This window comes from Egretta garzetta, unplaced genomic scaffold (assembly GCF_000687185.1).
Source record: "Egretta garzetta isolate BGI_Z169 unplaced genomic scaffold, ASM68718v1 scaffold188, whole genome shotgun sequence".
NCBI lineage: Eukaryota > Metazoa > Chordata > Aves > Pelecaniformes > Ardeidae > Egretta > Egretta garzetta.
In genome coordinates this window covers 3,326,248-3,353,565 of record NW_009260622.1, presented here as the reverse complement: position 1 = coordinate 3,353,565, position 27,318 = coordinate 3,326,248, and the positions used below count along the sequence as shown (strand labels likewise).

Sequence of the window (27,318 nt, the reverse complement as noted above, 5' to 3'; positions counted from 1 at the left end):
GGAGCATCACAGTTGGAAAACTTGTTTTGTAATACACATGAATCCGAGTGTTTCCGTGAAGCAAGTCTGGAGATCCCCAGAACTAAGCATGAATCAAAGTGGTTTTAGCAAGAACAGAACGGGGAAATTACTGCCTCCTAGATAAACTGGACACCCTCTCCAGCAGCTCTGCATTTAAGGTATTCAGCCTGGGCAATTCTCCTTTGCCCTCAGGAGAACTACAAATACCAGAGAGCAGCAAAATCGGGAACACTAACATCTCACTAGCAGCTCAGCTCCACTGTAAATCTATGGAATTCAGGTGCAGTAACAGGTAATGAGCCCCTATAAACCCACTCAGTTTGTACTCTTTACCCCTCCAGTACTCAGAGTGGAGCCATTTGAAGAACAATAGGAACATCAAAACTAGGAGTAACAGTCAGTTCTAGGTGGCTAGAAAAGGTTACCAGGCCCAAAGAGTCTGCTGTTGTTCTGATACATATGAAATATCTTTAAATCAGCTTAGCTAATCCCAGAACTAGAAGGGGCTTTATTGTGATCTGCCAGATCCAAATGGCCTTTTTACAAAATCTAGGAGGAGAAAATTGCTGATGCCAGTACTACTGTTGGGAAGTGCTCCGTCAGCACCATCAGTACTTAGCCGCCACCTTTTTAAAAAGTTTAGTGGTTCTTAAAGTGCTTTATCCTACAGTGACCTCTTTGGTCTTGTTCTGAAAACTTTAATGGGGGCCTTTGGTCACTATATGTGGTATAAAGTTTATCTTAATGGTATGAAATCGCTGTTCATGAAATATTTCCATTGTCCTACATGTGTTCAGGCTGAACTTCAGGCCTGTTCTGGTTCTGCACTATTTCACATCACTTTTTTAGAATCCGTATTATAAAGTCGTGCGAAGGACTGACTTACCAAAGGATAGCGTCGTTTCCCTGGCTGCATTCCTAACTTCCTCTGTTTCAGACTGGCACAGGTGGGCAACCTGCTCAATACTCTCAACACCCTGTTTGAGAACAGAAAAATTTGCAAGAGCAGCTTTTCAGCAAGCATTTCGGTAACAGTTTTTGCAAGGTAAACACATGCGTACTAACGCCCATCCCTTCTTGCAGCTAAATGCTACCGTGACCTTTCTTTTCTCCCCCAACATAGCAGCTTGCAGTTAATTGTTTGGAGCATGATCTCACCTCTGCTGCTTTCTCTCCTGGTTTAGGACATGAAAAAGTATAACAGTTCAAGGGTACACGTCACGGCTGCGGTACCATTAGACTAGCATAAACTGACCAGGGCCTTTGCTGAAAGAGCCACCGCAGGTTGTGCAAGGGCAACAGCAGCTCTGCAAATCTGACTTTAAGACTCCGATTTGTTGGGGCTACCTTGTGACTGCCTGCTTGTAGGAACTGTACTCACAATAATCCCTTGTGTGCAAACAAACTCACCTAATACAGACTTGCGGCCGTTGGAAAGCTTTAAATCTGTTCTGACAGTTCCTTATAACAGCAATGCAAATATTACTTTTGTTTTCTGACTACAAATCAGCTATTGTTAAAAAAAAAAAAAAAAGATGAACTGTTTTAACTTTAAATTTCTATAGTTAAAGCTTTAGGACTGATTCCATACACAGCTGACTGCTGCTTATTTTTCTGTGTGCTAGATGTCCCTCAGTGGCACTTGTCCTTCACCACTGACAATGTTGTAGAAGTCAGAAAACATCCTTTCTGCCGTTGTGCTGTGCCCATCAGATCAAATCGAGACACTCCAAGATGCCTGCAGCTCCCTCTGCCTGCTGCCTTGTGAATAACAGCTTTAATAGTTTGGAACTTTGGCAGCCAAAGAATTCATTAATTCCAAAGAAAAGAAAGCTGAAAAAATAACCCTACCAGCTCACAAAAAGCCAGATGCACTTCTGCATCTAGCAGTTTTGGCCAGAGATGCACAGCAGAAGTAGAGCTGTAAATACGTACTCGGAGGTTTTTAAGAGCCAAACATGCAGCTTGCTGAAGTCTTGCGTCACAGTCAGCTAAAACATCAGTGAAAAAAAAGAGCGCCTGAATGAAAAAAAAGAGAAAAAGAAAAAAAGAAAAGGCTTTATAAACTTAAGTGTAATCAAGCAGGCAAATTCAGGCTGACAGCAGCACTGTCTTACCTAGCTGAAACGGAATAAAGGATATAGACAAATCACCGGAGCCCTGCCGTAATTCAGGTTCTAGTTAACAGATAAACGAAGCGAGGAGCGGACAACAGTGCTGTTCTAGGATAAACCAAGTCCCATGTATTTCAGCATCTATTTAGAAGAAGCCAGTAAAAGCTGCACTCTCTACCTTTTCCCTAAAGTTCTTGTTTGCTGCGGCGCGGGCGAGGCAGGATGTGGCTGCTTTGCTGACGCGGTGGTTGTCATCCAGCTGTAAAATCCCAAGTAGCCGTAAAGTCTGCGGTAGAGGTTGGAGTTTGTTCAGTCGCTTTCCTTTCAATTTTTTAAGAGTCTTCAGCCGTCCAGGGCATTGTAGCTCCTCGATTAGCATTACTGCAAGTGAAAGGACTCAGCTTCACTAACTGACAAATGAAGACATTATCAAGAGAAAAATCCTCCACTCTAATTCAGCCTCCTTTAGCCACAAGTAGTTATTCACGTGGCTAATAAGCAAGCCAAGCATGGCAGGAAGCAAATTGGGATGACTGCCCCTCTGACCATCCTGTCTTCTTTCCCTGTCATTGTTTCATTTCCTCCTGTACCAAGACCATCTGACAAATGGAGCAGAAATTATTATTTCACAATATTAGTTCATGAGGTGCAGCACAGCCCTGGTCCTTTTAGGACCCGGGTGCATTGAGTACAACATACAGTGCCAAAGAGCTCCTACACCTTTGGATGTGAGGACAGGCGGTCCAGTCCTACAATAAGGAACACACAATCCAGCAAAATACTTTTAAACATCTCTGAAAGATCTTGCTGTCCTGGTCAAAGAGAAAGCACTCTGGTTTTTAAAAAGTAAGAAATGAGGCACTGGATTGACAGTTTAAATTTGAAGCATATTCCAGGTCCTTCTCACTGACTAGCAATGCACAAGTTCTTAGTCCCCCACCAGCCGAGTCATCTGCATCAAAACAAGCCTAAAGATGCAGCCAGCATCAGAACTATTTTTAAAATAATTCTTTTCTGATACAGACTAAGTTTTAAAGTACTTTCATATGTTGGGCTAGGCTTCAGCAAGACATTGGCTACCTCGTGCTAGAAAATGCACGTTAGTAACCTCTGAAATTTTATTGTTACTGTGTCTGATTACAGCTGCTAGAGTCACACAAAGACACAGACATTTACTCAGTCCTCGAATCCAGCCGTAGATTGCTGCCAGCTTTGTTTCTGCTTTAACTTCAGAATATCTCAGAACCCACTTTTTAGGGCACTTACTAAAGACAAACCCATCCTTCACACCTCTGTGTTGGTTCTACCTGGTTAGGTATGGGAGTCAAGCATGTCTTTCCTGTTCTAATTAAAATTACATGGTCGTAAGGGGAATTAAAATGGAAAGAAATTGTCAATGCAATGGTTGGGCTGTTTTCTGCTCTGAAAGTAGATGTCGAGTGGTAACCTGGAGAGCAACAGCCAGGGCTTGTGAGCTCAAGCAAAGGAGCCAAGTGCTGCCAATACCTTCTTTAGCGAGTTTTCCCAAGTGTTTCTCCAGGCTGGTAATGTGGTGTTTCTCCAGGTATCTATAAAATTGGAATAAAGTAACTGGTTCTGTTTGGAGGCACAGAGGGGGGAGCAACCCGTCACAGGTGATGATCTGCTCTAGCAACCTCTGCAGTACTGAGAGTAACACGGAAAAGAACAAATGAAAAAATGAAAGGTTGGTTAGATGGAAGCTCCTTAAAAAGTTTATTTTTAAAATGCACAAGGACAATTTTTAGCCATGCAATAAAACGAAACCAGAGCAGCCTTGTGTTCAAGAAACGGACTGGTACCTGCTTCTAATTGACCAGGGTATTTTTCCTTCACTTTGAGCGTCAATGTGTATTTGAGCGCATGACGGAATCTTTCTGCTGGAACAAAGAAGATGCTACCAGGCTCTGTGAGATCACTCCAAGTTTTCAGATAGTGCTTCTTCTTTTTGATCTTTTGAATAACTGGGGGTAAAAAAAAAAAAAAAAAAACAAAAAAACAAACAAAACACACAAACCACACTTTACAAAGTTAGTGAGTTCTAGCAGAGTTTGGATTTTGCATGAGAAATTAGGCACCAGATGGCATATCTAGAGACTTGTCAGCATAACTTGTATCTGTATTATATAGATGGCTTTGTTCAAAGCTGGAGATTGGCTGCCAGTATTCTAACATCTGCAAGCATTGATTTCACCAAGTTTGGACTGAGCTCCTAAACTGTCATTCTGAGACCTGAATGAGATGCCTAGCAGCTTTCCTGCCTCGTTATTCATTTTGTCCCAGCATCCGAGTCAAGTTTCAGAAGAACTTTCTATGAGTATAACTGTTTCCCCTTCTACCAGCAGGAGATGTGCTGTTTCCAAGCATTTTAGAGATCCTCTCACATGTACCTTCACAAGTGGAGAACTCTGAACCTCTGAACCTTTCCTTCATCAAAGACTTCAGAAGAGCACTTGAAGCAATACCCTGTGGTTTCTCGCTATCATTTAAACCCTATCATTCCTCACTCTTAACCACAGAGATGTTGAACTTGTGTCCTGCATTTGAGACTCCTAGACTTTCCCCATCACGAGGTGGCAAAGGCCCTTTGAAGCCTTGCTCTGGGGAACAGTTTATTCTCACATCCTTCAGGATAAAATCTGTCAGCACATGTCTGACAGCTTGGTATGTTTACCAAGATGAGAACAAAAGCCTTCAAAGTCTCCCATTGTACCTTTATCATTTTGTCACATCCAACACTCAGTGGAAGAATTTAATAGGGGGAAAGCCCGAACTTTTCTTGCATATGTTTACAGAAGTTGGGCTCTTTGCTTACTAAGTAAAAGCATAGATATAAAATAGGATTTTATTAAGGCTATTCTGCTGTTCTTTGACTGCAAACTCCATCATCAATAGCTTCCCCGTTTCTAAGACATACCAGTTCAGCTACTATTACTTTAAGCCAAACTTCTTCAAATTTTTCCCTTCCTTGCAGGGGAAAAAAAACCAAACGAATGATGAGCCCTGTTTTTTCTAAGAATCTAGACATCAGAGACGTTTTAATTATGTAAATGTTTGTTAAGGAATTTAGAATGAAACCCTGATGTGTCTGGGGAAGCTCAAACAAAACTACCTGTACCCCTCACATCCCTGGCATGCCTTGGAATAATGCAATTACTCACTTTCTTCGACAGACATATCCAAGACATCCCCCAGAACTTGTGTCTGCTCTGATACTTCTTCCAAAAGGCTCTCCTGGACAACCTGGGCTACATTTGGTGACCTCAGTTTCTGAAATGCAACATGGTTATCTTAGTAGCTTGAAACAAAGGCAGTATCAAGCTCAAGATGAATGAGGATTTGTTTCTCAGAATCAAACTTCTAAAGTCTATGAGAAAACACCAGCTGCTCTCAGAAGGCCTCTTTTTCCATCACAGCATGGACAGGTCACTTCTGAGCACAAGGCTGCTCAACAAAGCAGGACGAGTAAATCACATTACGCTGGAACAATCTGTCTGGCAGTTGACATTCTTCTCTGCCCCTGTCCATTGACAACTGTGTAGCAGATCAATACTAACAGCTACACTGTCCTCTGCTGTCCATCCTCATCAGAGGTAGTACTTTGAGAATGGTAGTATGCTTGAGCTCTATAACCAAAATTAATTGAGGAATGAGGTCTCAAGGGGAGCAGAGTTATTTCTTGCTCTACACGCTAGCAGTTTCTTTCCAGTAGTAGCAGTTTCACAGTCATAAAAAAAAAAATATCAATCAGCTGTTATCGATACACAATTCAACCCAAATCTGTCCTACTGCATTAGCAGCCTGCTTTGGGCACAAAGGTGTTACTTAAAGCTTCAGCAAAACCCAGAGGCTGGGGGGGCGGGGAGGGGGGGAAGGAAAATCAGCAAGGTTTTGTATGAAGTTTTGTGTATACACATGTATACACTGCATTTTTTGGACTCAATTTCTATTCTGAGTCTTTCTGCTTTTATAAGAGAACCAGCTACATATTCACTTTTGTCCGTAATTGGAATCAACAATTACAATCCGTGCCCTGGAAACCCATAGGCTATTCCTTACCTGCAAAAGACCTTTGCACAGCTTCAGATGAGTTACCAAAAGCGTGTCTAAGTTGTCATCACCGGTAGTTACATCTCTTGTTTCTGTTCTCAGGTCACAGCTGAGGGATTGAAGCGTGTTTTCATTGTATGTGCTGTTGAGATGAGGGGAAAAAACACTGAAGAGTTAAAACTCTCATCAGCAAATAAATATGAAGATGTGCAATCTCAACAGTAGCCTTCAAGCAAGCTGCAGAAGTACAAACCAGGTAGCATTTAACAGGTAACAGCACTTGTTATTGCATTTATAACACTTCTTAAAAACATAAAGACATCATTCTAAAACTCATTCCAGGACAGCAATACCAGATCAGCTGATCCCACAAAATCCCATTCAGAATTGATACTAGTAAAGATGCTTCCAGATAACGTGAATTGAGTTGCTGGCTCATTTGCAGCAGGTGAACTGCAAAAGCAGCACATATAACAGACAAATCCCTTTGTGTTCTCCCAGCTTGATGACACTGGGAACGTAGTAAGTCTCCCAGGATCAGGCTCATAGCTCTGGAATGTAAGTTTTGGTGCTATGCAACTTGCAAAACTGAATTCAAAATAAAGAACAGGTAGATGAGCTCTAAGTTTCTCATAGCTGTCTCCCTCACTAGTTCAGCATCATCCTGCTAAGCCTGTTTCCTGCAGTCTGTTTCTAGCAGTCCTACACGCTAGGCCTTCCAACGTATTCTGCAGGTATCGTTCTGCAATGTTTTCTGTAAGTTCAGTTTAAGTTTCCTGTCACATCAATCTGGTAGGTATTCAGAATCATGAATCTCTGAGTATTAAAAAAAAAAAAAAAAAAAAAAAAAAAAGGTTTCTATCCTGGATGTCCATACCCGTAGCAGCTCTGCGCAGTGGTTACTTAGCCAAGCACAGAGTACCGGTAAGCGTTCCTGGGATCAACCCTCCTTACCCCCTTCCCTTGTCACCTATAATGAAGTGCTGCAGACACATACCTGACACTGGCTGTTCTTATGCTTCCAAATAACGAAAGCTCATCAGCACTACAGTCAGCATTTAAAAAGTCAAAACTTTCCAGTACTGTCTCCACCATTAAACTTTCCATAGATGAATGTTTGTGATGAAGTGTCTTTAGCTGTTGATGGAATGGAAGGAAAAACATTGTTAGTGGTAGTTATCAAGCCATTTTGCATGAGTTCTTTGCTGTTTTTCAAATCACTCAATAACAAACCATTTTGCTTTTCTGATTTCATTCTTAACACATCAGGCAAGTTAGCTCTGGGTACAGCACTCTGATCCCCAAATAATGTTGCTAATTAAATTCAAAGTATGCTTCAATATTTTAATCTGGCTGTATTCTTCTTTCGATCTCTATGCCTGTAAAGGTCAGTATGAGAGCTGATTTTCTCTGCATCTTGTGCCATTAGTGCAATTTTCACTTATTCCCCACTTCAGACACAGAAGTAGCAATCTTAGGGGTCTTGCATTCTAGCATAGCATCCAAGAACTTTGATATCAGTAGTGGATTTCATGGGGCCAATAACTTTCTCCCCCTTGGAAAGGCTGCTTTGAGAGCACTTGGTTTTTTTAATTTCTATTTTTAAATTGGTTGCACTGGAAGTCAGTGCAGTTTTGCTAAGACAGACTGAACTGTCTGCAGAAGCTAGGTGATGCTGGAGAAACATCAGGTTTGATGAACTGATGCAGTCATCTCAAGGTATACTAAGTCTGAAAAGTGTCAAAAAAAAAAAAAAAAAAAAAAGCAAACCAAACTGCAGAGGCTCTGATGTACAGTTCAGATTCTGCTTAGCCCAGACTAGTTTCCACTGTGACTGCACACAGTTTCTCTAATTTCTTTTTCCAGATTATTGGTCTGCGCACAGCATTTGAAGGCCATCTCTGAGAGATGCTGTACAACATAGTGCTCCTGTGTAGTCAGCTCTCAAGTCTGCCTTTTCTGAGTAACGCCTGACCTCTGGTGGCCAAACTTACTTTTTGGGAATACGCCATTGATACTTCATTAAATCAAATCCACCACAGGATCATGGAACCTCTACAGTTTTAGGAGAAGCAGTGGAAGCTACACCATCTACCAAGAGTAAAACACTACCATACCTTTAATTTATTCCTCAGAGATGAAACCTGGTATTCCAATTTCTCCAGCTGGGCTTGCCCCACATCATGTAATTTCAGCAGATTTAACACTTCTTGGAGAGTATTATCAATTGACTTTGTACGGCCATCTAGTTTTAGGTCATTTGCAGTATTCAAGCTTTTCTGGCTAATGTCTTCTTGCTCTGTCAGACGGCGATTTCTGGTCTGGTTGAAAGAATCTCTACTACCTTTGCGAAGATTCAGAAAACTAGATGGGTTATTTGGAAATCCATCCACACACGGAGTCTTCTTCAGGATATCTAGAGTTGTGTGACTTGGAAGAGGATGCTGTCGCTCTTCTGCGCAAGTCTCTTGAATAATCACTAATGGCAATGTCCTGTGGTCTAGAGCTGGCGTTGTATTTCTGGATTCTGCCCCTTTCTGATCCTCAGAGCTGAGCGAGTCTGCCTCGCTTGTCTCCGCAGGATTGTGAGGCTTGCTCCTCCCATGTGCATCAAAATCACAGGTAGCCAAGTAGCTCAATATGCTGGGAGGTTGAGCTTCATCACTGACATCCCCTTGGTTCTGCCTTTGCTGCAAAACAGACTGCAGCAAACAGCTTTGTAAGTGAGCACATATACAACTGAACAAGCATGAGATACCGGCTAAGATAGAGAACTATGGTTTCCTGTGCTTGGAAACACAGACCAAAACCACAGGGCTCTTCTGCACAAGGGAGCCAGGCCAGCATAGACTGGACAAAAGAAACTATTGAAACAAAGTACTAAGAGCGTACTGGATGAACTGAGTGGAGCAATAGTAACTGTGCTTTAGATCCTTCAGATGAAAGTTACCAAGACAGCTAAAAAGTTGTTTCTGGAAAAAAAGAACCTTGCCAAGCAGCTTTCATGTCACATCAGCTCAGGACAGGATGTGGTTAGAAGAAATGTTAATTTTGAAGAGTCCAGCATACACTGTACAAATAATAAACCTTTCTGAAGAAGGCTGCCTGTTCTACTGCCTTGGTGAGGCAACGCCAAACCTGACTTAGACTTGACGTTAAGGGGAACATGTATATGATGTTATTAATATTTGAGTTGTACAGCAGAATTAACAGGATCATATAAAACAACCATTAAAGCAAATCCCTCCTGAATGAATGAGAAAGAGGACAGGGTTTTCTATTCCCCTGGGCTACACTTGGCAAAAGGTGTGGTTGAGGAAAAGGAAGGCTTGTTTCACATAGCACCTCTAAAATGCCATTCTGCTCCACGGCTACCGAGACAGACTGGTTCCTAGTTTGATTCCCACCATAGACTATTAGAGCAGATGCCCACACCCCTACCATTCTGGCTGCCAAGAGGAATAGTTGGCAGGGGGTTTTTTTCTTCTTTTACAAAATCTAAAATGGAACTCAATAGGGGTTAAAAGAAAAACATAATGAAGCCCCAAAATAAACTGTAAAGGCCTTGGAATGAATGCTATGTTTTCACATTTCTGAGTGTGTTCTTTAATAGCCTAATTTAATCCAAAAATCAAGTCCTATATCTATGCTTTGCATTTGGCTTTCCTCAGCATACTCACCAGGTAGTATTTCTCTCTGAAGCTGGGAGTATTTGGTGGTGTCCAGTTGTATAATGAGCTTTTCCTGCTACCCACAGAAAACTTGGCAGTGGTTCCAGGTGACAAAAACAGGTTGTCTGTGTCAAAGGGGCTGTAGCAGAAGACACAAAGGCCTAAGTGTCAGTACGACCAGAAAGCACAGAAATATTTAGCAGCAGGAACAGCTGTTAGGATTTGAACTGTGACACTTCGTAAACAACACAGGGAATAAAAGGAAAGAGAGACTGCCTCTCCAACCAGTATCTTTGATTGCACGAGCAGAGAAAGACATAGGCGAAAAGGTCACATATTTTACAGAATTCTCAACACCATTTAGACAGAGATCTTTGCCACAGTCTTTGGAAGAGGAGTCCAACAGGCCAAAAGCCTGACATGCTCTCCTTCCTTCTGCAGTGTCCTACAGAGACACCAGTGCTGGCAAGTACAGGAAAGGCTGCTTGCTGAGAGCCACCGGACAGATAGCGAGGCATACACCATACCAGATGGGAAGGAAACGTAACACAAGTAATAAAGGAAAACTGTCATTAATTTCCCTCCTGCAGAGCACATACCACTTGGAAAAGCCACTAAAAAAATTAATTATCCTTCAAATATTAATAAACAACACTTTTGGCTGGCAGAGGGAGCTTGTGCTGTGGTATATGGCAAGTTCATACAGTCATGGTTAATCCCAGTTATAGCCCCAGAGGATACTGGCTATGGTCTACAAGAGTTTGACAAGTCCTGCTCTAAAGACTTCCCAATTACTTCCTTCATCACAGCCATTAATTTCCCCAACTCCTTTGCATAGCAGTCTACGGAAACTTGGATGGACTGTCTCCCGAAATGCAACTCAGCTAATCAGGAGAGGGAAAAAATATTTAAAGCTAAGTAAAACAAGTTTGTTTTTTCTACATGTTACTTTATTCCCTACTGATATGCCTTGTGGCACCAAAAGAAAGTTGGGCTTTTTTCCACTCAGAACTGGCATTTTGAAGGAGTGAACTGTTGACAATAAATCTGTAATCTCATAGATAAGAATATAATGAGCAAACAGAAGGATAAAGGCAGCTGCATTTAGCTGTACAAGATAGAACCACTAGAAGCCTGAGAAGATGCAAACGATAACAAGGACTACACAATTACAGGGAAATGAACTACTTCTCTCTAGCAGAAGTTGAAAAGCAGAGCTCCAATTCTCTCTAACTTCTCACGTTGCACAAGGACAATTCTCAACAGCATCCTGCAGTGCAACACACCACTGCCTTCCTCAGCATGGAGGTAACGCTCTGTGAGCTCGCCTAATACAGGTTAATTGGCTAAATTCACCAGTGTCACCCAGCTGGAGTTCATCAAACAGGCCAGTTCCATGGAGTCACATCAGCCACCATCTGCATTGTCTCACTATGCAGAAAATAAATTGAATTTCTGACAGGAAGAACCTTTTAGCCAAAGCCTGCTATGTTTACTGATGGAAGCAAGTTGCTCCCATCCACAGCATTTCTTAAGAAGAGTCACAGGGATCCGTTCCTTAGATTTTTCATTTTTAGCTTTTCATATAGCAATGCCGTAATGCAAAGTGACACTTTGGAGGACAAGGACAGGAGTAACAAGCTAAATCTGTTTTGCCCCTTTGACAATTACTAAAACCCTCTAGCAAAACACAGCTATTCAGCTGCCCTCCCAACAAGCAGATGCTCCCTGTTACTGCAAGATAACAAGTTGAGAGAACAAAGCAAAGGGTAAGGAGAGAATGAAGTCCGCTCTAAAGCATCTATTATCTCTTTCTTAGTTGTAAGCTCTTTGGGCATGATCCATCATCTTGTTCCACTTTTGTACAGCAAACAAAACATCATGCTGGGATAGATCTATGATTCCATCTCTCCCAGCATCTTGACACTGACAGAAGCCAGTAGGGGATAGTCAGGGGAAAAAACATAGGAAGTAAGGCAAATATAGTAGGCTTTCCCCAGACCAATGCTCAAATTTGAGGCAATCCATAGCTTAGATCTGTCATGCACCAGACTTTGCAAACAGGCTATTGCCTTTGACTGTCACATGCTTTTCCTTAGTTTGTCAGGTCACTTCCTGAAATCATCAACACAAAATCTCTGTGTAGGTCAAAAGTATTCAGAAATTTCATTATTTAAATTGTGGAACAAGTACTTTGACATTAGGGGGTGTGTGGGGGGGTGGTGTCTCTGTGGCTGTACTAAGAGAAATGGTAGTTAATCATTTCCTTTCCACATTCCCCACAGCAAACATCTATATGCCTGAACAGTATTATCCACCACCACCTTTTCAAGACTGAAAAATTCTATTAAAAAAAATGAAAGTGGCCCCACAGGTCTGATCCTCTTCGTTGTCCCCATTCTGTACTGCCAAACATGCTGGCCTTTGGTTATGACTAATTATATTATTGGCATTAAATGAACAACACTACAATGCCAATGTTGTTAAGGCCAATGTAAACGCAGCACATAACACTCCTTTAGCTTGACTGTTGTAGGACTTCAGCGTTCAGGTCCAAAACTCACACACCCAGCTTGACCCTGAAGGGGTTTACAATTCATCAAAGCTCACATTTCCTAAGACTGAACCTCCCACGACATCAGAAGCTTTGCATCTGCACATGTTCAGAGGTACCTCGGCCTTGCCAGCACCAAGCATGGATTCCCAGTGCGATATTATCTTGTCATAACCACCAAACCTGTGGAGGGATGAAATACTTGAGATTTCTACTGTTTTCCCTCAGCCTGCTGCGTTTTTCTGTTGGGTGTGTAAGGGGGACAATTCCTGGTTTATGTTCTCAGAAGAACATAAGTAATCAGGCAGAGCATGTAAGAGCTGAACTCAATTCAGTCTTCAGCCCCAGAGGATCTGCATTCCTTTCTCCCACTGCCAAGACTATGTGCCCTAATCCCTCCCCTTCTGTCCCGTCGCTCCATGTATTAAATACCACTAGGCCAGAAGGGCTCTCGGTGGATAGACCTCTCTGAATCCCACCACTAAGCCTGTGAATCCAGACTTGCATTAAAACCAAAACAAGCCAATTCTGATCAATTGGATTGGACCCGCTGTTAATTGTAAGATTTCTTTCCTCCCCCCCCTTGCCCCGCCACTGAACACAGATGAAAAAGCCCAAGCAATTTTAAGAGTGTGATTGTTGTTACGTATCTCCTACCCATTAAAGCATAATAAGCACCAGTTTCAAGGTTAGCACAGCTTATCACAAGACTAAGCTATGGAACATCACTTTCATCAAAAGCACAGAGATGCAACGGTGGACTACTGCCTCAAGGTACCTGCATGAGTAACTACCTGTTCACAAGTTTTCATCTATAGGAGTGAAACTGTCAGTATGTACCTATAAAAAAAATTCTCCTTTTTTATTCTTTCATAAAGTTTTTTTTTCCTCCTACCCCATGAATCCTCATGAGCCAGACCAGCACATGCTCAAAGCGAGCAGAAATCACAAGAGAGGTTCTGGCTGGCTGGCACCCTTAGATCCCAGTACAGGGTGCTAACTGAAGCTCCGAAAAGAGAATACAGGCTTTCTCTTTGTCCTTCAAGCGAGAGACAGAATTCAGACTGCTGTTTAGGTTGGCAAAAAACCCAAAGTCTTCTGCCAAAGTGGCCAAGAAAGCCATTCTGCAACAGGCCCGAGCTCCTCATGGCATAATCTATAAAGGAGTTGAAGGAACTTTTGTTAGAGCCCAGAAGACCAGGGGTCTATTTAAAGAAAAATATACATTTAGAAGTGGAAGAGCAATCTACATTTGGATTTCTCACAAAGCAGGTCTAGACTAAAAGCTTGCCTCTCGGGGAAGTTTGGACAAATCAGCTGGATTTGTATAGTTATTCTTAAATCAAAGAAAAAAGCAGCTGTTATTTTGAGTGCTCTATCTTTGAAAATAGAAACAACCCAAGTTATCACCACACAACTCTTCTCTGTAAACAACTTCAGCAAACAGGCTGTCAAAGAGGAGGAGCCTGCCAGTTCTGTGCAGACGCGCTCTGGGGAATCTACTTGGTAGGATACCAATGCGTTTCACAAAGCTTAAACACAGCAGAGACCTGCAGCCAGAGTTTTCTCATATGCTGAAAAATTCCAAGTGAGGATTAACTCCCAAAGAAAATGCGTCACCACTAACCCTGCTCCCAGCTCAGTTGTTGCCAACTCTAAAAGCCAGGTGACGGTTGTCCCAAATGCCATAGAAGTGCTCATCTTGCCAATCAAAAGCTGCACTCTGAGCTACTGCAACAACCAAGCATCAACATAATTTGACTTGTGTTTTTCTAGAAAATTTAGTCACAAATACAATTTGCTTTGGAGATTTAGGCTATTATCTGAGAAACTATGCAATATTCCAGAACAGGAAGGGGGTTTCCTCACGCAGTCCTTTTGGAAGAACAGCTTATGTGCATAATTATTTATGTAAGTTATTGAGAGCAAGGAAAGGCAAGCAAGTAGATCCAGCAAAAGTAAATTAAGTTAATCTCTGTTAGATACCATTTATGTGGTTAACAAGAAGAGAGTAGAAGTGATTCCTTCCACATTCCATTATGAATGTGCCATGTCTCAGTACAGCACTTCCCCTATTAGGGCAAAAGCAGATTTTATACCCAGTTCAGTGATGAAAATATGCCTCCTCCATTGCACAAGTGAAGCTTCTTAAGATGTTAGGCTTGAAGTCAGGGAAAAAGGGACTTCCCTTACAAGAAAAGCATCTCTGCAAGCAGAGGGTTCTGTCTGCAGTCCTTTCTGCTCTGAAACTGCGTATAGAGCTTTTGATCATTTTACACCCAGATTAAACCCAATGCAATCTTTGGTGGTGCGTGTTTGTTGCAGGGTGAGCGATGACAAATAACGGCATCAGATTTTGCTGGGGGATGTAGGAGAGCCCAGATATCCTCCTATGCCACTCTTCTATCCTTCCTTCCCCAATACTAAGACATGCAAATATCAAAACAACATAATATTTTAACTGGTCTTCATTTAAAAGGGCTGTCATTTTAAGAGCTACTTTTAAAAAAAAAAAAAATATATATATTACTCTACTTGCACCATCCTTACTCCGCACAGTTTTTAATAAGTCTACCATGAATGTCTCTGCTTTCAGATTCAAATGGAAGTACATACATAACTCGGCATGAGTAAGAGGATACTTCGTAGGGCATATAATGCAAGATCACAGCAAGCTCCTGGAATGAGGCTTTGTTACCCAACTAATTAGTGGTTCAGCTTCTCAGATAGGAAACAGAGGCCTCAAAAGTCTCAGAGCAGCTGCAGCACCTCACCAGAACAAAACATATATCAATGCCCATTGTTAGATCTCAGGAGGAAAAAAAGTGTCATAAACAACAGGTGCAGGCAAAACTCTGCTGTGTGACTTTATTTCTCATTGACTTAGAGCAAGGTGTGCATTTGAAAATAATTTTTAGATGCTGTTGCCAAGACTCATTTTTCAGCCCAATTGCATGTACAAGTCAACAGTAAATTCCAAGAACCACAGCACACACAAAAGACATTCAGAAAATAGTACATTCATTAATAAAGCTCCTCTCTCCCCAACCCCAGAAATGCAGCCTGAAATCTGTTTATCAACACTTGAACAGGAATTGCAACAGAAAGCCTTTGTGATATTTTTCCTGTTGGCGACTTAAAAGACCGTGACAAGATTTAAGTCAAATGATGCTTCCAAAGGTAATTAAAAGCAGAAACAGGGTATTAAAACCTGATAAATCAAGTCTGATTGTATAATACACTTGGTTACTCTACCCTAAGGGCAGGGAAACTTTTCTCTTACTGAAAGATCCGTTTAGCTCTCGGGCACATTTGGCAGACCATACATTCAGCACATACAAGCTTTTTTATTTTTGGATAATCTTTAAGAAAACAAGAAAGCAGCATGGCCAAAGAAGAACTGTGTAAGGCTGAGTCATAGGTGAGTCTGGCCTGCAAGGCATAGCTCCCTGCCCTTCCTAATCTAAACATTGATCATTTTCTGCTTTTCCTGGAGAGAGCCTAGATCTACAAGTCATCACAAAGTAGCCTTTGAAGAAAGTCCTTATCATGGAGGTGTGTTCAAATGCCTCTTTGCCATGTTGCATTGGGAAGAATGGAGGACTGCAGTAAGCTATATATAGAAGTACAAGTGATGAGTGTCCATTGTTTAATCAGGTACTTCACTAAGATGGCTAGATTTAACCCCTGGGCAACAGTAAAAGGAAACAGGTTAAAAAGTTCTGATTTGTTGCAGACAAGACTCAGTATGGACTGACAGTCCCATAAACCAGAAATAACAGCACTACCTCAAAAAATCTATGGTGGTATTGACTAGAGTGAGGAAGAAGTTCCAGCGCAGCATCCACAAAAGTAAGAGTTTGCTTTTAATAACATCAGTAATCCACTACAAAAAATCAATTTACAGATTTAAATTATAAAACAATTTAACAAATCACAGGCATCATGAAAATACTCAGCTATTTTAAAAGTGCATCTCTAACCAAGCTTCCCTGTAGTGCACAAAGAGGCCTTATCTCTATAACTGTAATCACAGTGCAAATATGAAGATGCTAAATCTTTGGGAAAGCTTAATTTTAACAAATTGTGTCCAGGTAATAGTGATCATCCTAAAATTTCAACTATATTTTTTTTTTTTGCATTGTGCCTAGAAGCTGCTATTTCCAGTTTCATTTCATCATCTTTCTCAATCTGAAGAGTAATAAGCTAAGTAAAAGCCTACTAGTCAGTTCACGTGGCTAGGCACGGCTCTGGTAACATCAACACAGAGAACTGAAGGGTCATAGAAATAGCTTCTGTCCCTTCCCCCCTCCCCTTCGGAAGGACTGGTCCCACAGAGTCAGAGATCAGGCACAGTAGCTGGGGTTGCTGTGAGGAAGCATGCGGCTGCTATCTATCCTGCACCTGCTCTGCAAACAGAAAGAGGACTATGATGTTGAACACTACTCAGTGACATACTTCGGAGCCTTTAATTTATTTCAAATGTTTAGTTCCAGCTGATTTCATTTGAAGCTGTACTTACTTCCAGAGAACCTCCAGCTGTAGCTTGATGGTGCCCAGTTCAGTTATATCCACAATGATTGCCTGAGGCTTGGTTGTAAAGAAGTTTATGCTATCGCATGTCACAACACCAACCAGAATAGTGGCCAGTCCTCGCAGCTCTGTCACCTGCAAGGACAGACAAACATACCCATTTTCACCTTACCAGACAATCCTAAGTCACATGCATGGAAAGGAGAACACCCCAGGCTCAGATCTGCTCTGAGGCCCACAACAAACTTAAAACCTTGGTACTCAATTCTGGGCTCCTAAACTGTTGTGAGCCAGTATCCTCACAAGGATGTGAGAATATCATAGATGGCTAGCAAAGAGGAAGAGAGTTCTAGGAATTGGGGAGTGACAGAGCTGTTCAGCACTTCTGACAACAGAATTTGGTAGACTACCATTCTAAGAAAAGTTAGCCTGAAATCTGGAAATTCTAGCTCTGGTATACATACAAGTAGTTATCATTTATAGTGCAGAATCTAGCTTATCTACATATTAAAATCATACTATCATAAAGATACATATTACAGAGATGTATATTAGCCTACCTACACTGGACTATTTCAGTTCTCAGTTGCCTAAAGGATCTGGAAGCACAACTGTCTGCATCCACTGCGACCTTTCTAACTGTCCTGAGCTCAGCTGTGGACCAAAATCAGAACTCTTGTTAGTTCTTTCCTCTATCTCTGCAGGTGGCTCCAAGTTTGTAATCAATGCAGTTACAGGCCTGCGTTTTTCCCAGGCTGGCACTTTGCCTCTTCAGTTACTTAAAAAACCCAACCAAAATCTAATCAAACACTTGCTATAAAAACATACTTCCACTGAAGACCAAATTGTTCTAGAAGCACATAAAGCATCAGACTCAGCACAGAATTTTAGCACAAGTGCCTGAAGTCCACTTGGGGAATTAATTTACATGTCTACATCTCCTTTAAGAGCTAGCAAAAGTTATGCTGCTAGGCTCCTCTTGGAACACCCTTTGGCACGTCTCAATTTTTTTTTAGTTTTTTTTTTTAAACCTGCTATGTATTTGTACTGGGCAAAGATTATTAAGTACAAAGTGGAAAGAGCAGGAGGGTGTGGAGAACATTAGTCAGTAGATTTTCATAACCTGACAAAGAGAGTAAAACTATCATTGTCATGCAAAGTAATACAAGTTTTTACAACTATTATGGGAAAAAAGGCATCCGAATTAGCCTCTCACCTGATCTTCATTGTTCAGTGGCAGCAAAAAAACCCAAAAGTGTTATAAGCACATTCCCAAAGGCTGTGCTGGCAAGATGTCAAAGTGTCTCTCCTATGTAACCCAGTTCTTGCTGCCAGATAGGAGCGGAACATTGCAATAGCTGCTTTAACACAGCTGCCAAAACTTGAAACCCTGCACTGGCACAGTTTCCTAGCAGAATAGGATCCAGCACAGCCTTCGATCTCAGCTCCTTTTAGGTTGACAGGAGTCATGCTGCAGAGTCCAGCCCACAAAAGATGCCAGGCTACAGTGGAAATGCTGTTTAAAGATTAACTCCACCTGCTAGGTAAGTGCCAGAACCAATACCAGTGGTGGCTGCACAAGGGTCTATGAAAACTACAAACTTCCCCCAAGGGCTATCCACAATGTGTCATCTATGTATCACAGGCCACTAGCACTGGTCCCTTACTGTGAAAGATATGATCTCTTCGAGGCACTTTATATCTTTAGAGTTCTGACACTTATTTTTTAAAGTACAGACAGTTTGTGTCAGCACATAAATGTCATTGGTTCTTCACGGATATGGAGCATCTCTGGAGTAAAACATGCAAAAGAATCTGCAGCACACCCAGATAAAGCGACATTTGAATTACACATTGAATAGTTTTGAACTACACATGTGCAATGATATGTTTGCCATAGACATATTTCTCTTTTTCAGTAAAGAACAGAACTCCAGGTACTTAACATTCCACATGGTTGATATAAATAGTATCTACATACACATATTTTTGTCTCCACATCTAGATTTCACCCTAGAAAATCCCAGATACTGATCTGGGTCTCTTTTTTTCCCAAAACAAACAAACAAGAAAACCCCCAACCACATGCATCAGACTCCAGAACATGGGAAAGCAGATGCACTAATACAGTTACAAGTGCCAGGAGCAAAGGTAAAACAGTAGAAGGCTGTTCAGCTGGCAGAGCATTGATTCACTGCCATTTTTACATGGCTAGGAAAAGAAAACTACTTAAGAGTTTTGACAAACGCTTGGTAGCCTAACAGGTGAGTAGTATGGCAGAAGACCTGTTAACCCACTGATTCCAATCCAACCATTATACACCACACCTTGATTTCAAACTTCTCATGGAGATTGGGTATAAAAATCTTTTCTTCCTCATCCCATGTTTGGCTGTCATCGGTCTCAATCTTGCCTTTCAACCTCCATTTTTGGCGTCCCAGTCGCACAAACACCTAGAAACCACAAGGAAAACAGATATTGGGTCAACATATTCCAGAATGTTCCCTTCAGTCTATAGGCATCACATTGTTCCAGTACTGCAGAGGCAAAGCCATTCCTTTGATCACTATACATTTAGGAACTTGGATAAAGCCAGAAGACTGAAGGCAGGAATTCAGGTTGAGGGTTTTAACACCTTAACTCTGTGCCAAATGACACGTCGCACCCATTCTAGAACTGCAAAACTACATTGCGTAGCAAGTGTAGCAGTACTGAAATACAAGGCACACTGGAATTCATTTGGAACTGTTAGAAGTAGGAGAGCAACCAGTAAGGTACTAAGATGAGTTCAAAGCATGCCAAGGGCAATCTTCCAAGAAAGAGCCAGTAACTGCTACTTGATTCCAGGGAAACTTTGAAGACAAAGACCTGACAGGTTGGTTTTGATAGACAAAAACTGCCATCTTTTAAAGCCTCCCATAATGCTTGAATTACATCTTTCCCTCTTCAGTCTCAGAGGGCAGAGAAACTAGTGAACGTGCTAAAGCACAGTTCTCATCAGAACAGTGCACGGTTTTATCACAGCCTGCTTCCCGCTTGCCTTCTACGTGTTGCACCCTTTCTCTCCTGTTCCCCTACTGCAAACCCACAGCAGTAATATAAAGGACAAAATTAATCGCTCATACTGCACCTCATACTGGTCCCCCGGGCAGAGACGTGCAAAGCCCACCAACCCTGAAAAGAGAAAGAAAACTCCTAATACTTGTAGAATTTTACAACGCTCCCCCCCAAAGCCTCAGCTAGCAATAGATGAAGAAACTATCTGGCTAACACCCCCTTGTGCTCAACCCTGTGCAGAAGCTATGCCACCAGGCCAAAATACTCTTAGAAGGACAAACTTTAATTGAGCTGAGGAAAGAAAGCTTGTCAGCTTTTGTACTAAAATATAAAAAGCTTTGTAGATCTGTTTTACAGTGCTGAAGCAAACAGAAGTTTGCCAAAATTCTATTCAGGGTCTGATCCAGAAAGTCAGTGGAAGCAACCGACATTGAATAAACAGACCCTCAGTGGATCAGATTGCTACATAGGAAACCCAAAAATCAATTGATGAGTCTTGAAGGAGACAAGAAAGGAGCATACCTTTCATCTTCAAGTGAAACTCTCCCAAATGGACCTCCAACGCCCCTTCTATAAAGCACATGTCCTAGAAGAAAGACTGAACAGTCACTATGGCTGAAAAGCAGCAGAGTAGCTACCTTCCCATACATGCAGTTTTCTTTAAAGGACTTTGGCTTTTTTTTTTTTTTTAAAGAACACACACTAACATTTTCACTAGTGGAGGCTGATACAGCGTCCATTCATACTACTTTTAAGGTAGAAAATTGTGATGCCACTCCACAGAAGAGTGAAACTCGTAAGCAGTTCACTGTCAGTTAGCTTCCACTGCTTGTTTGTAAAAATAGCACAGCTTATTCATTATTCAATTCTCATCCCATTACTTCTGGTGTGTAAGTCATAATGGACCCCAGTATTAAAGCAGAAATTCAAAGGATTTTTCACTTGCCTTCGTGAATGCATGATGCCAAGCTGAGTAGGGGCAAAAAAAAAAGGCCATAGAATTAAAGAGCTTTGCTTGTAAGGTATTTAACTCACAAGCTTCAGTTCACAATATGTACCTGCATTTCATTCCCATGTTAAGTTCTTAACATGCACCATTAATAAAAAGCCAGCAGCAAGTCCTAGTATATTTTTTGCTATGGAATAGTCAGGTGTTCATTACATGCTTATAGTATTTCCTACCTCTGTGCACTCTTGGAAGTTCTTGTAAAGCTCCACTAGGCTCTCTCTGGAGGCTTTGGTGGAAGGAGATAAGGAAAAGGCATGTTTCATATTGGTGGCTCCATCTCGTAGTCTGCACTGGATGCAGTAAGCTTCATAGAGTTCTTCTACCTTTAAGATTTGGGGATGGGGGAAGAATGAACAAGAATTACCCCTGCATAGTTTTAATAATTTTTGGAAAGGAACATCAGCAGTCTTTCCTACCAAAAAACCCAACCAAATCCCACTATCACAGTATTGCAGAATGCTGCAGCTCCTGCATTTTACAGGCTGATTAGAGTGCAAGAGTTTACAGACACTCCTGCAAAAAGCATGGGATCTTAAGAAACAATTCACTGCTATTCCTTGTCTTCTAGTCTGATAATAGAGTAACGCTTTGTTTAGGGAAAAATTACTTGAGGCGTGGGGAATAGATTCCCTCAATACAGATTAAAACACCTACACCTTTGGTTATGTCAGAGGAGAGATTTCATTCCTTTGGAAGCAGATGGCAGACAGCAGTCATGCACTCTACAGAACTGCCCATTTGGCCCCTTGTGCGAAGGGGGGAGAACGTGAAAGTTCCCACAGCAACGTTTTCTGAACAAACTGGCAGAGCATGCAAACTGGCTTCAGAGGCAAACTCAGGTTGGGTTGCACCCAACATTCAGCCTGAATAGAACCATTCAAGAAAATAAATAAAAATCCCCTCCTTCTGTAAAAAGAGTGGTTACAGCTTTCAGAAAGTACCCAGCATTAGTCCCCTTCACATGAATTATAATCAAAGCATTTTCTATTTAGAGTTTGCTCAGCAATGTAAGCCTTACCTTGCTTATGTGAAACTCCAGTTTTCTGATGTATCTCTCCACAGAGCGGATTTGCTTTTGGAGGGGAGAGAGAAGGGGACTTGAGAAATTATTTCCTAAACATGCCTTTAAGTAACACAGTAGACACATCATTCATTTTTCTTTATTTGCAACATTTAATTTCACCCTCAGTAGTCTTACCTTATCCAGGTCATAGTAGAAAGCCTGAAAGAGAAATAGTACAGGCTGAACAGGAGAGCATGTACATTTGTACATATTAATGATACTTTCATATGTACTACAAGACTCACTATGCATATCTTAAGTTACCCTAAATCAAGATGCATTACTTATTACAAGAAGACAGTCCAACATTTTTAGTAGTTTCATTTTCTACGCATGGTTGGTTGGTTTGTTTTCACAGATGCTTAAAACGAGACAGTGAGAGTGTCACCACCAGCTATAACAAGGACTTGGACATTGGTCACGGTATATGACAGTTTGATTTTTTTCTTTAATCTAGCTATTATTTCCCAATTAAAAGGCAGAGTTGGATATGCGAGTTGTCTTTTCATTAGCACTGTTGATGAAGGTACTGCTAGGGAGTTGTGAGCTTGACAGAAGCTAAGCCACAAGGACACATTCACCAACTATGGAAAACAAAGCCCAATCTTTATTGCCATTTATGTCCATGCAGAGTGAGGCACGAACACTGATCACTAAACAGACACAAGGAGATACCACCCCAGTAAAGGAACACAATCTGAATAACACTGCTGGATATTGAAAATGAGAAATCCAAAGTTTAATTCTTACATCTAGAGCAAGCCTGCTTAGTAAAATAGATTGTAATGCCTTGCTGGACCTCACCTCAGTGCTTTAACTGGAAAAGCCCTGGAGAATCCCAGATGTGAGAAAGCATCTACTTTTGTGACTTTATTTTTAAAGTCATTTAAGTATTTAACATTAAAAGCATCTTACCAATCTGGAGTTCCTTTTTGTATCTTTGTGTCGACCAGAGAGATAATCCAGTTCAGCCTGATGTGCTTCCAAGTATTCACTGGAGAGGAAGAAAACTCAATGTTACATTCTTCTGGTACATTCATTATAACACCTCCTCAAAGAATTTTTCAGCAGAACGCTGCAAAGCAACTTCCTTCTCTAGATGACTTCTCTTGGTTTACTCTCTAGAGATGTAAATGACTATATAGAGGAACATGGGTCAACAGATGAGAAAGGTGGTTTCCAGAGACAAATTTTTGTCCTAAATGCAAAGTCGCTGCGAAAGGAGCATCTGTACACAATGAGTGCCAGGAGATGCTGATTACTGTTACCTAGCATTTAAAGGTGCTGTTCATTAGGAATCCTCCTGAATCCTTTTTACTCCTCCAAGATGTAGAATGCTACAGTGCAATTCAAGAAGGCCACCACTGCTGCATAAGGTATATACATGTACACATGCACGCAATGCACTCAGACATCCACTATTTCTTGTTTCCCCTCATCTAAAGATCACTCAGGTGAAAGATAGGCTTTATTCTGGAATGTAAGGCAAAACAAAACAGTAGAGCAGAAAGTACTACTAAAGGCAAGAGGAAAGTAGGGATGTAGGAGGAGACCAGCAAGTTCTAACAAACACATAACCCAGTCACAGATCACCTTTTCAGATTTCTCTACCTACTCCTGTTTTGGATTCTGGGACCTTTTCTGTAAGGTGGAAGATCAGTTTATTTATTGAGCAATCTCTTGCACTATAAAACCAAGCTCATAGAAGTACTCCGCATGTAAGATAGGGCACGTGTCATTCAGTGTTTTAGCAAACAGAGCTGAATACCACCTTTTAGTTTGCTAGACAATTTCTTAATGTAAGCATTACTTTTTCCAGAATAAGAACTATTTTGCAAGGTGTGAAGCACTCGGTGCCAGTTGGCTTCTATAGAGTTGCTTGCATGCAAGGGTTGTCCCTTAGGAGTTCCCACAGAGCCTTAAACTATTTCTGCTGAGACCATCTTCTTCCAACTTTGCTTTTTAATACAGACCAGACTTAGGTAACTTTTTCCTCTTATGCTTAAAGGAGAAAAAGAGTCACCTGGTAAACAGTACATTATAGGACACAGTCTCTGAGCAGTCAAAATAATTTCACTTTAGACAGCTGCATTTCTTCACATTTGCTTTGATGCATTTAATTTTCTTTCTGCTACAAACCCAGTACCCCAATACCCAGTGGCTCCAGCATTCAGCTGTCTGCTCTTTACGCTTGCCCGTTAACAGCTCAGTGCAGAAGTAGCCAAGGCTGGTGGCAGAAAAGGGTTCACCTTCCATTTAGAAGAGCTTCATCACTTTTAGATTTAAGTCTAGCTTCATGGAATGGTACTCAGACAGTTAACAGAATAAAGAGTTATTTGCTATAGCTATAAAGAAACAGGCACGTAAAACATGTTCTGTACTAAAAATTCAAGTCACTCAGGCACCAAGTGGGCTTAGTCTGCATCTACTTAAAATTTGGACTTTGCATTGCTATTTGATACAGTTGTTTTCTGTAGGTTACTTTAGTCAATTAGTTAGCTGCTCAGTTTTGGCAGGAGTCTGATCATATGGCATTCCCTGCAGAACTGGGAACAAATTCTGATCCGCTTTATGGTTTCTCCTCCCTAAGCTCTGATAAATTCTAAACTCTGCAAAAACATTTGGTTTCATTACTTGTTTTAAATCTAAATCCACTAATAAGACATTTGACTGATATTTTTAGAGCCAAGACTTCATAGTCATTTATTGGAATAAATGTGACACATCTGCGTTTACAATGTATTATTAAAATGCATTTTATGTTCTTTGCTTAAGAAAACAAACTATCATCAGAATTAATACAGTAGCAAAATTCTGAGGACAGCAGCAACATATGCAAAGGAACTGTTAGTAGGATGCCAGCAGAAAGAGCTACAGGGTTTACAAATCCAAAGAAAGGTATTTTATCTTCCAGTAGTAGCTCCAGGGTGTAAATGAAGTTCCTATGATATTAGGCTAGATCCATCAACAGTAACAATTTAAGATGTATTTTTATATATTAAGATTTGAGGCCCCAGTTAAAGGTTGATCAGTTTCAACCACTGACAGAGGCAAACAGCCCCTACCACCATTCCTTTCTGGTCTCTAATACCAAAAGAGCAAGCTCATCCATGTTTTATTGCCATTTCAGTACTGAATAATATCAGTGTTTCTGTGAGGTAACCGACAGCTTCCTCAAAGCCAGAATACCCTAAATTCAGATAGCCAACCCATCCTTTGATCTCTATTACGTCTGCTGCCTACACCCCACATCTGCCAGACAGAGACAATGGACAATATTGGGCTTTAGCCTTTTTACTCAAGTCTGTACTGACGCAACATTGACTGTGCAGTCAGCCATAATAAAAATCTTGAGATAACACTACATTTAAAGCAGGATAATGTTATTTACATTGCCATAAGAAGATGGAGTTATAGTACAGCTCTGTTTCATCACCTCAAGTCAGCTGAAGCTTTCAGGTGGATCTGCTTAGACCTTTCCCTTACAACAAGCCACCCAGAGATGAAAGAGGACTTTTGAACTCCAGAGTTTAATTCTATTAAAAGAAAAAAACCAAACCCAAAAAACCCCCACTATAATATCTAACTCTTTAAGTGTTCTCCAATTAGCATAGACAGAATAGAAGTGGTTTATGAACCAGCCTCCCCACTGTGTCCTTGCAGGGCACACCCTCGCTTTCAGACTTGGTTTTAAGACAGCTTTTTGAGTCAAAGGAAACTCCACACAGCTCCCTCTCCAGAAACTTTCTGCCAATCACCCCCCAGGTCTCGCTGTCCCATCCCTAACCAAATCTCTCCTTAATCTGCAGACTTTCTGCCTGTCACCCTGCATGCTCTGAAATCCTCCCTTCCTCAATGGAGCTTAGTTGCTCCCCCAGAGATGGAGAATCTCCCCACAGAGTTCTACCCATCACTGACTTTTTAGAGAAACTTAACAAACTAGGAACAAATAAAAACAGCAGAGCACTTCGTTTGCAAGCAGACTGTCTGAGAGTGAATGAAACTTGTTCTACAAGGTCCCAAACCAGTGTCTGGGAAAGTCACTACATATGTTTAGAGATGCCAGATGGAGACAGAGAACAGTGACACACAGACTTAAGCAGCATGACTAGATGAGGCAAATGACAATATTTTAAAAGTCCTTACTTAAGTCCTTTCTTCAAAGCTTCAAAAATTTTCTTCACCTGCAGCGGCTTTGGATCCCAGATGACTGCCCCCTTCTGCAGGGAATTATAAGCCTTGGGGGATTTCAGTGACATTCTTGATCTCACTGAACTTCTGCCGAGAGATTTTCTGTAGAAAGAGAAAAGAAATATAGGAAGGATGCAAATCCCATCACCTGGGAGAAGAGAGATGCCTAACCCACAAACCTTCCAGGCTACAAATTATATGCCCAATCCCATATACCTTTATTCAAAAGAACGAAGCTCTTGGACACACTATGAATACTTTCACAGATAACATTAGAAAGTTAAGGCTCAGCCCTAAATACCTAGTGCAGAAAAGCTGCAAGTTTTTTGTGACTTTAGCAAAAATCATTTCAATAAGAAACATCTCCTTCTCCAAGCTTGACGCAGACTCTGAGAAGCCTACTGGTTCTCTTTTATCCTTTTTAAATAAAGAAAAACTGAACGGGTCCCCATTTCTTTGGGAAGGTGGGGGACGCTGAGCAAGAAAAAGAAAAGCTCATTTTTAGAACAGGTTAATAACAAGTTAACGTTCATACTGCTAGCAATCGTCTTAACAGTCACGCACAGCAGCTAGCTAAGGCCCTGTTCTGTATGCACATTCACACTGGTTGTTGAGTCAACTACAGAGCTAGTCAAGTAAGCCACACTGCAGGACAAGGACATTCCCATTCTGACTCTCACCTGCAATTCAGGAAAACAAGGCAACAAATTTTTGATCTGCTCAAGGTCTAACTGTTCAAGCTAATGTGAAAAGCCTTTAGAAATAGCTATTTCTTTGCCTGCATTCACCATCTATTTAAGTGATGGCTTAGAACCCTACCGTGTTTTAGAAAAGCAAGCTACCAAGCCCAGACTGCATAAAAGATATAATAACCAAGGTGTTTTTTCAGTGTCTAACAGCTCACTTTTAAGAGCAACTGCAAAAACAAAATTAAATATTGTTTCTAACAGAAGTCCCACACAGAGGATTTTTTGTGCTAATCTAAAGAGTTACAACACCCCAAGCCATTAGTTATATTTACCTACAACATTTAAACC

General features: G+C 41.2%; 1 protein-coding gene across 5 annotated transcripts in view; it reads right to left on the bottom strand.

Annotated features, from left to right (window-relative positions):
• The window catches only part of RIPOR3 (RIPOR family member 3), a 57,176-nt gene that overhangs the window by 4,945 nt on the left and 24,913 nt on the right, over nt 1-27,318 (bottom strand). For all 5 annotated transcript variants that reach the window (XM_035900856.1, XM_035900852.1, XM_009645450.2 and 2 more), the window contains 19 exons: nt 26,237-26,383; nt 23,006-23,084; nt 22,226-22,249; nt 22,046-22,099; nt 21,201-21,350; nt 20,541-20,604; nt 20,092-20,135; nt 19,289-19,414; nt 16,951-17,096; nt 9,884-10,013; nt 8,321-8,905; nt 7,201-7,340; nt 6,213-6,345; nt 5,315-5,423; nt 3,956-4,117; nt 3,642-3,800; nt 2,314-2,516; nt 1,957-2,040; nt 908-998 (listed from right to left, as the gene is read on the bottom strand). In XM_035900856.1, coding sequence (XP_035756749.1) covers nt 908-998; nt 1,957-2,040; nt 2,314-2,516; nt 3,642-3,800; nt 3,956-4,117; nt 5,315-5,423; nt 6,213-6,345; nt 7,201-7,340; nt 8,321-8,905; nt 9,884-10,013; nt 16,951-17,096; nt 19,289-19,414; nt 20,092-20,135; nt 20,541-20,604; nt 21,201-21,350; nt 22,046-22,099; nt 22,226-22,249; nt 23,006-23,084; nt 26,237-26,383 — 2,630 coding nt within the window. The remainder of the gene's footprint in view (nt 1-907; nt 999-1,956; nt 2,041-2,313; nt 2,517-3,641; nt 3,801-3,955; nt 4,118-5,314; nt 5,424-6,212; nt 6,346-7,200; nt 7,341-8,320; nt 8,906-9,883; nt 10,014-16,950; nt 17,097-19,288; nt 19,415-20,091; nt 20,136-20,540; nt 20,605-21,200; nt 21,351-22,045; nt 22,100-22,225; nt 22,250-23,005; nt 23,085-26,236; nt 26,384-27,318) is intronic.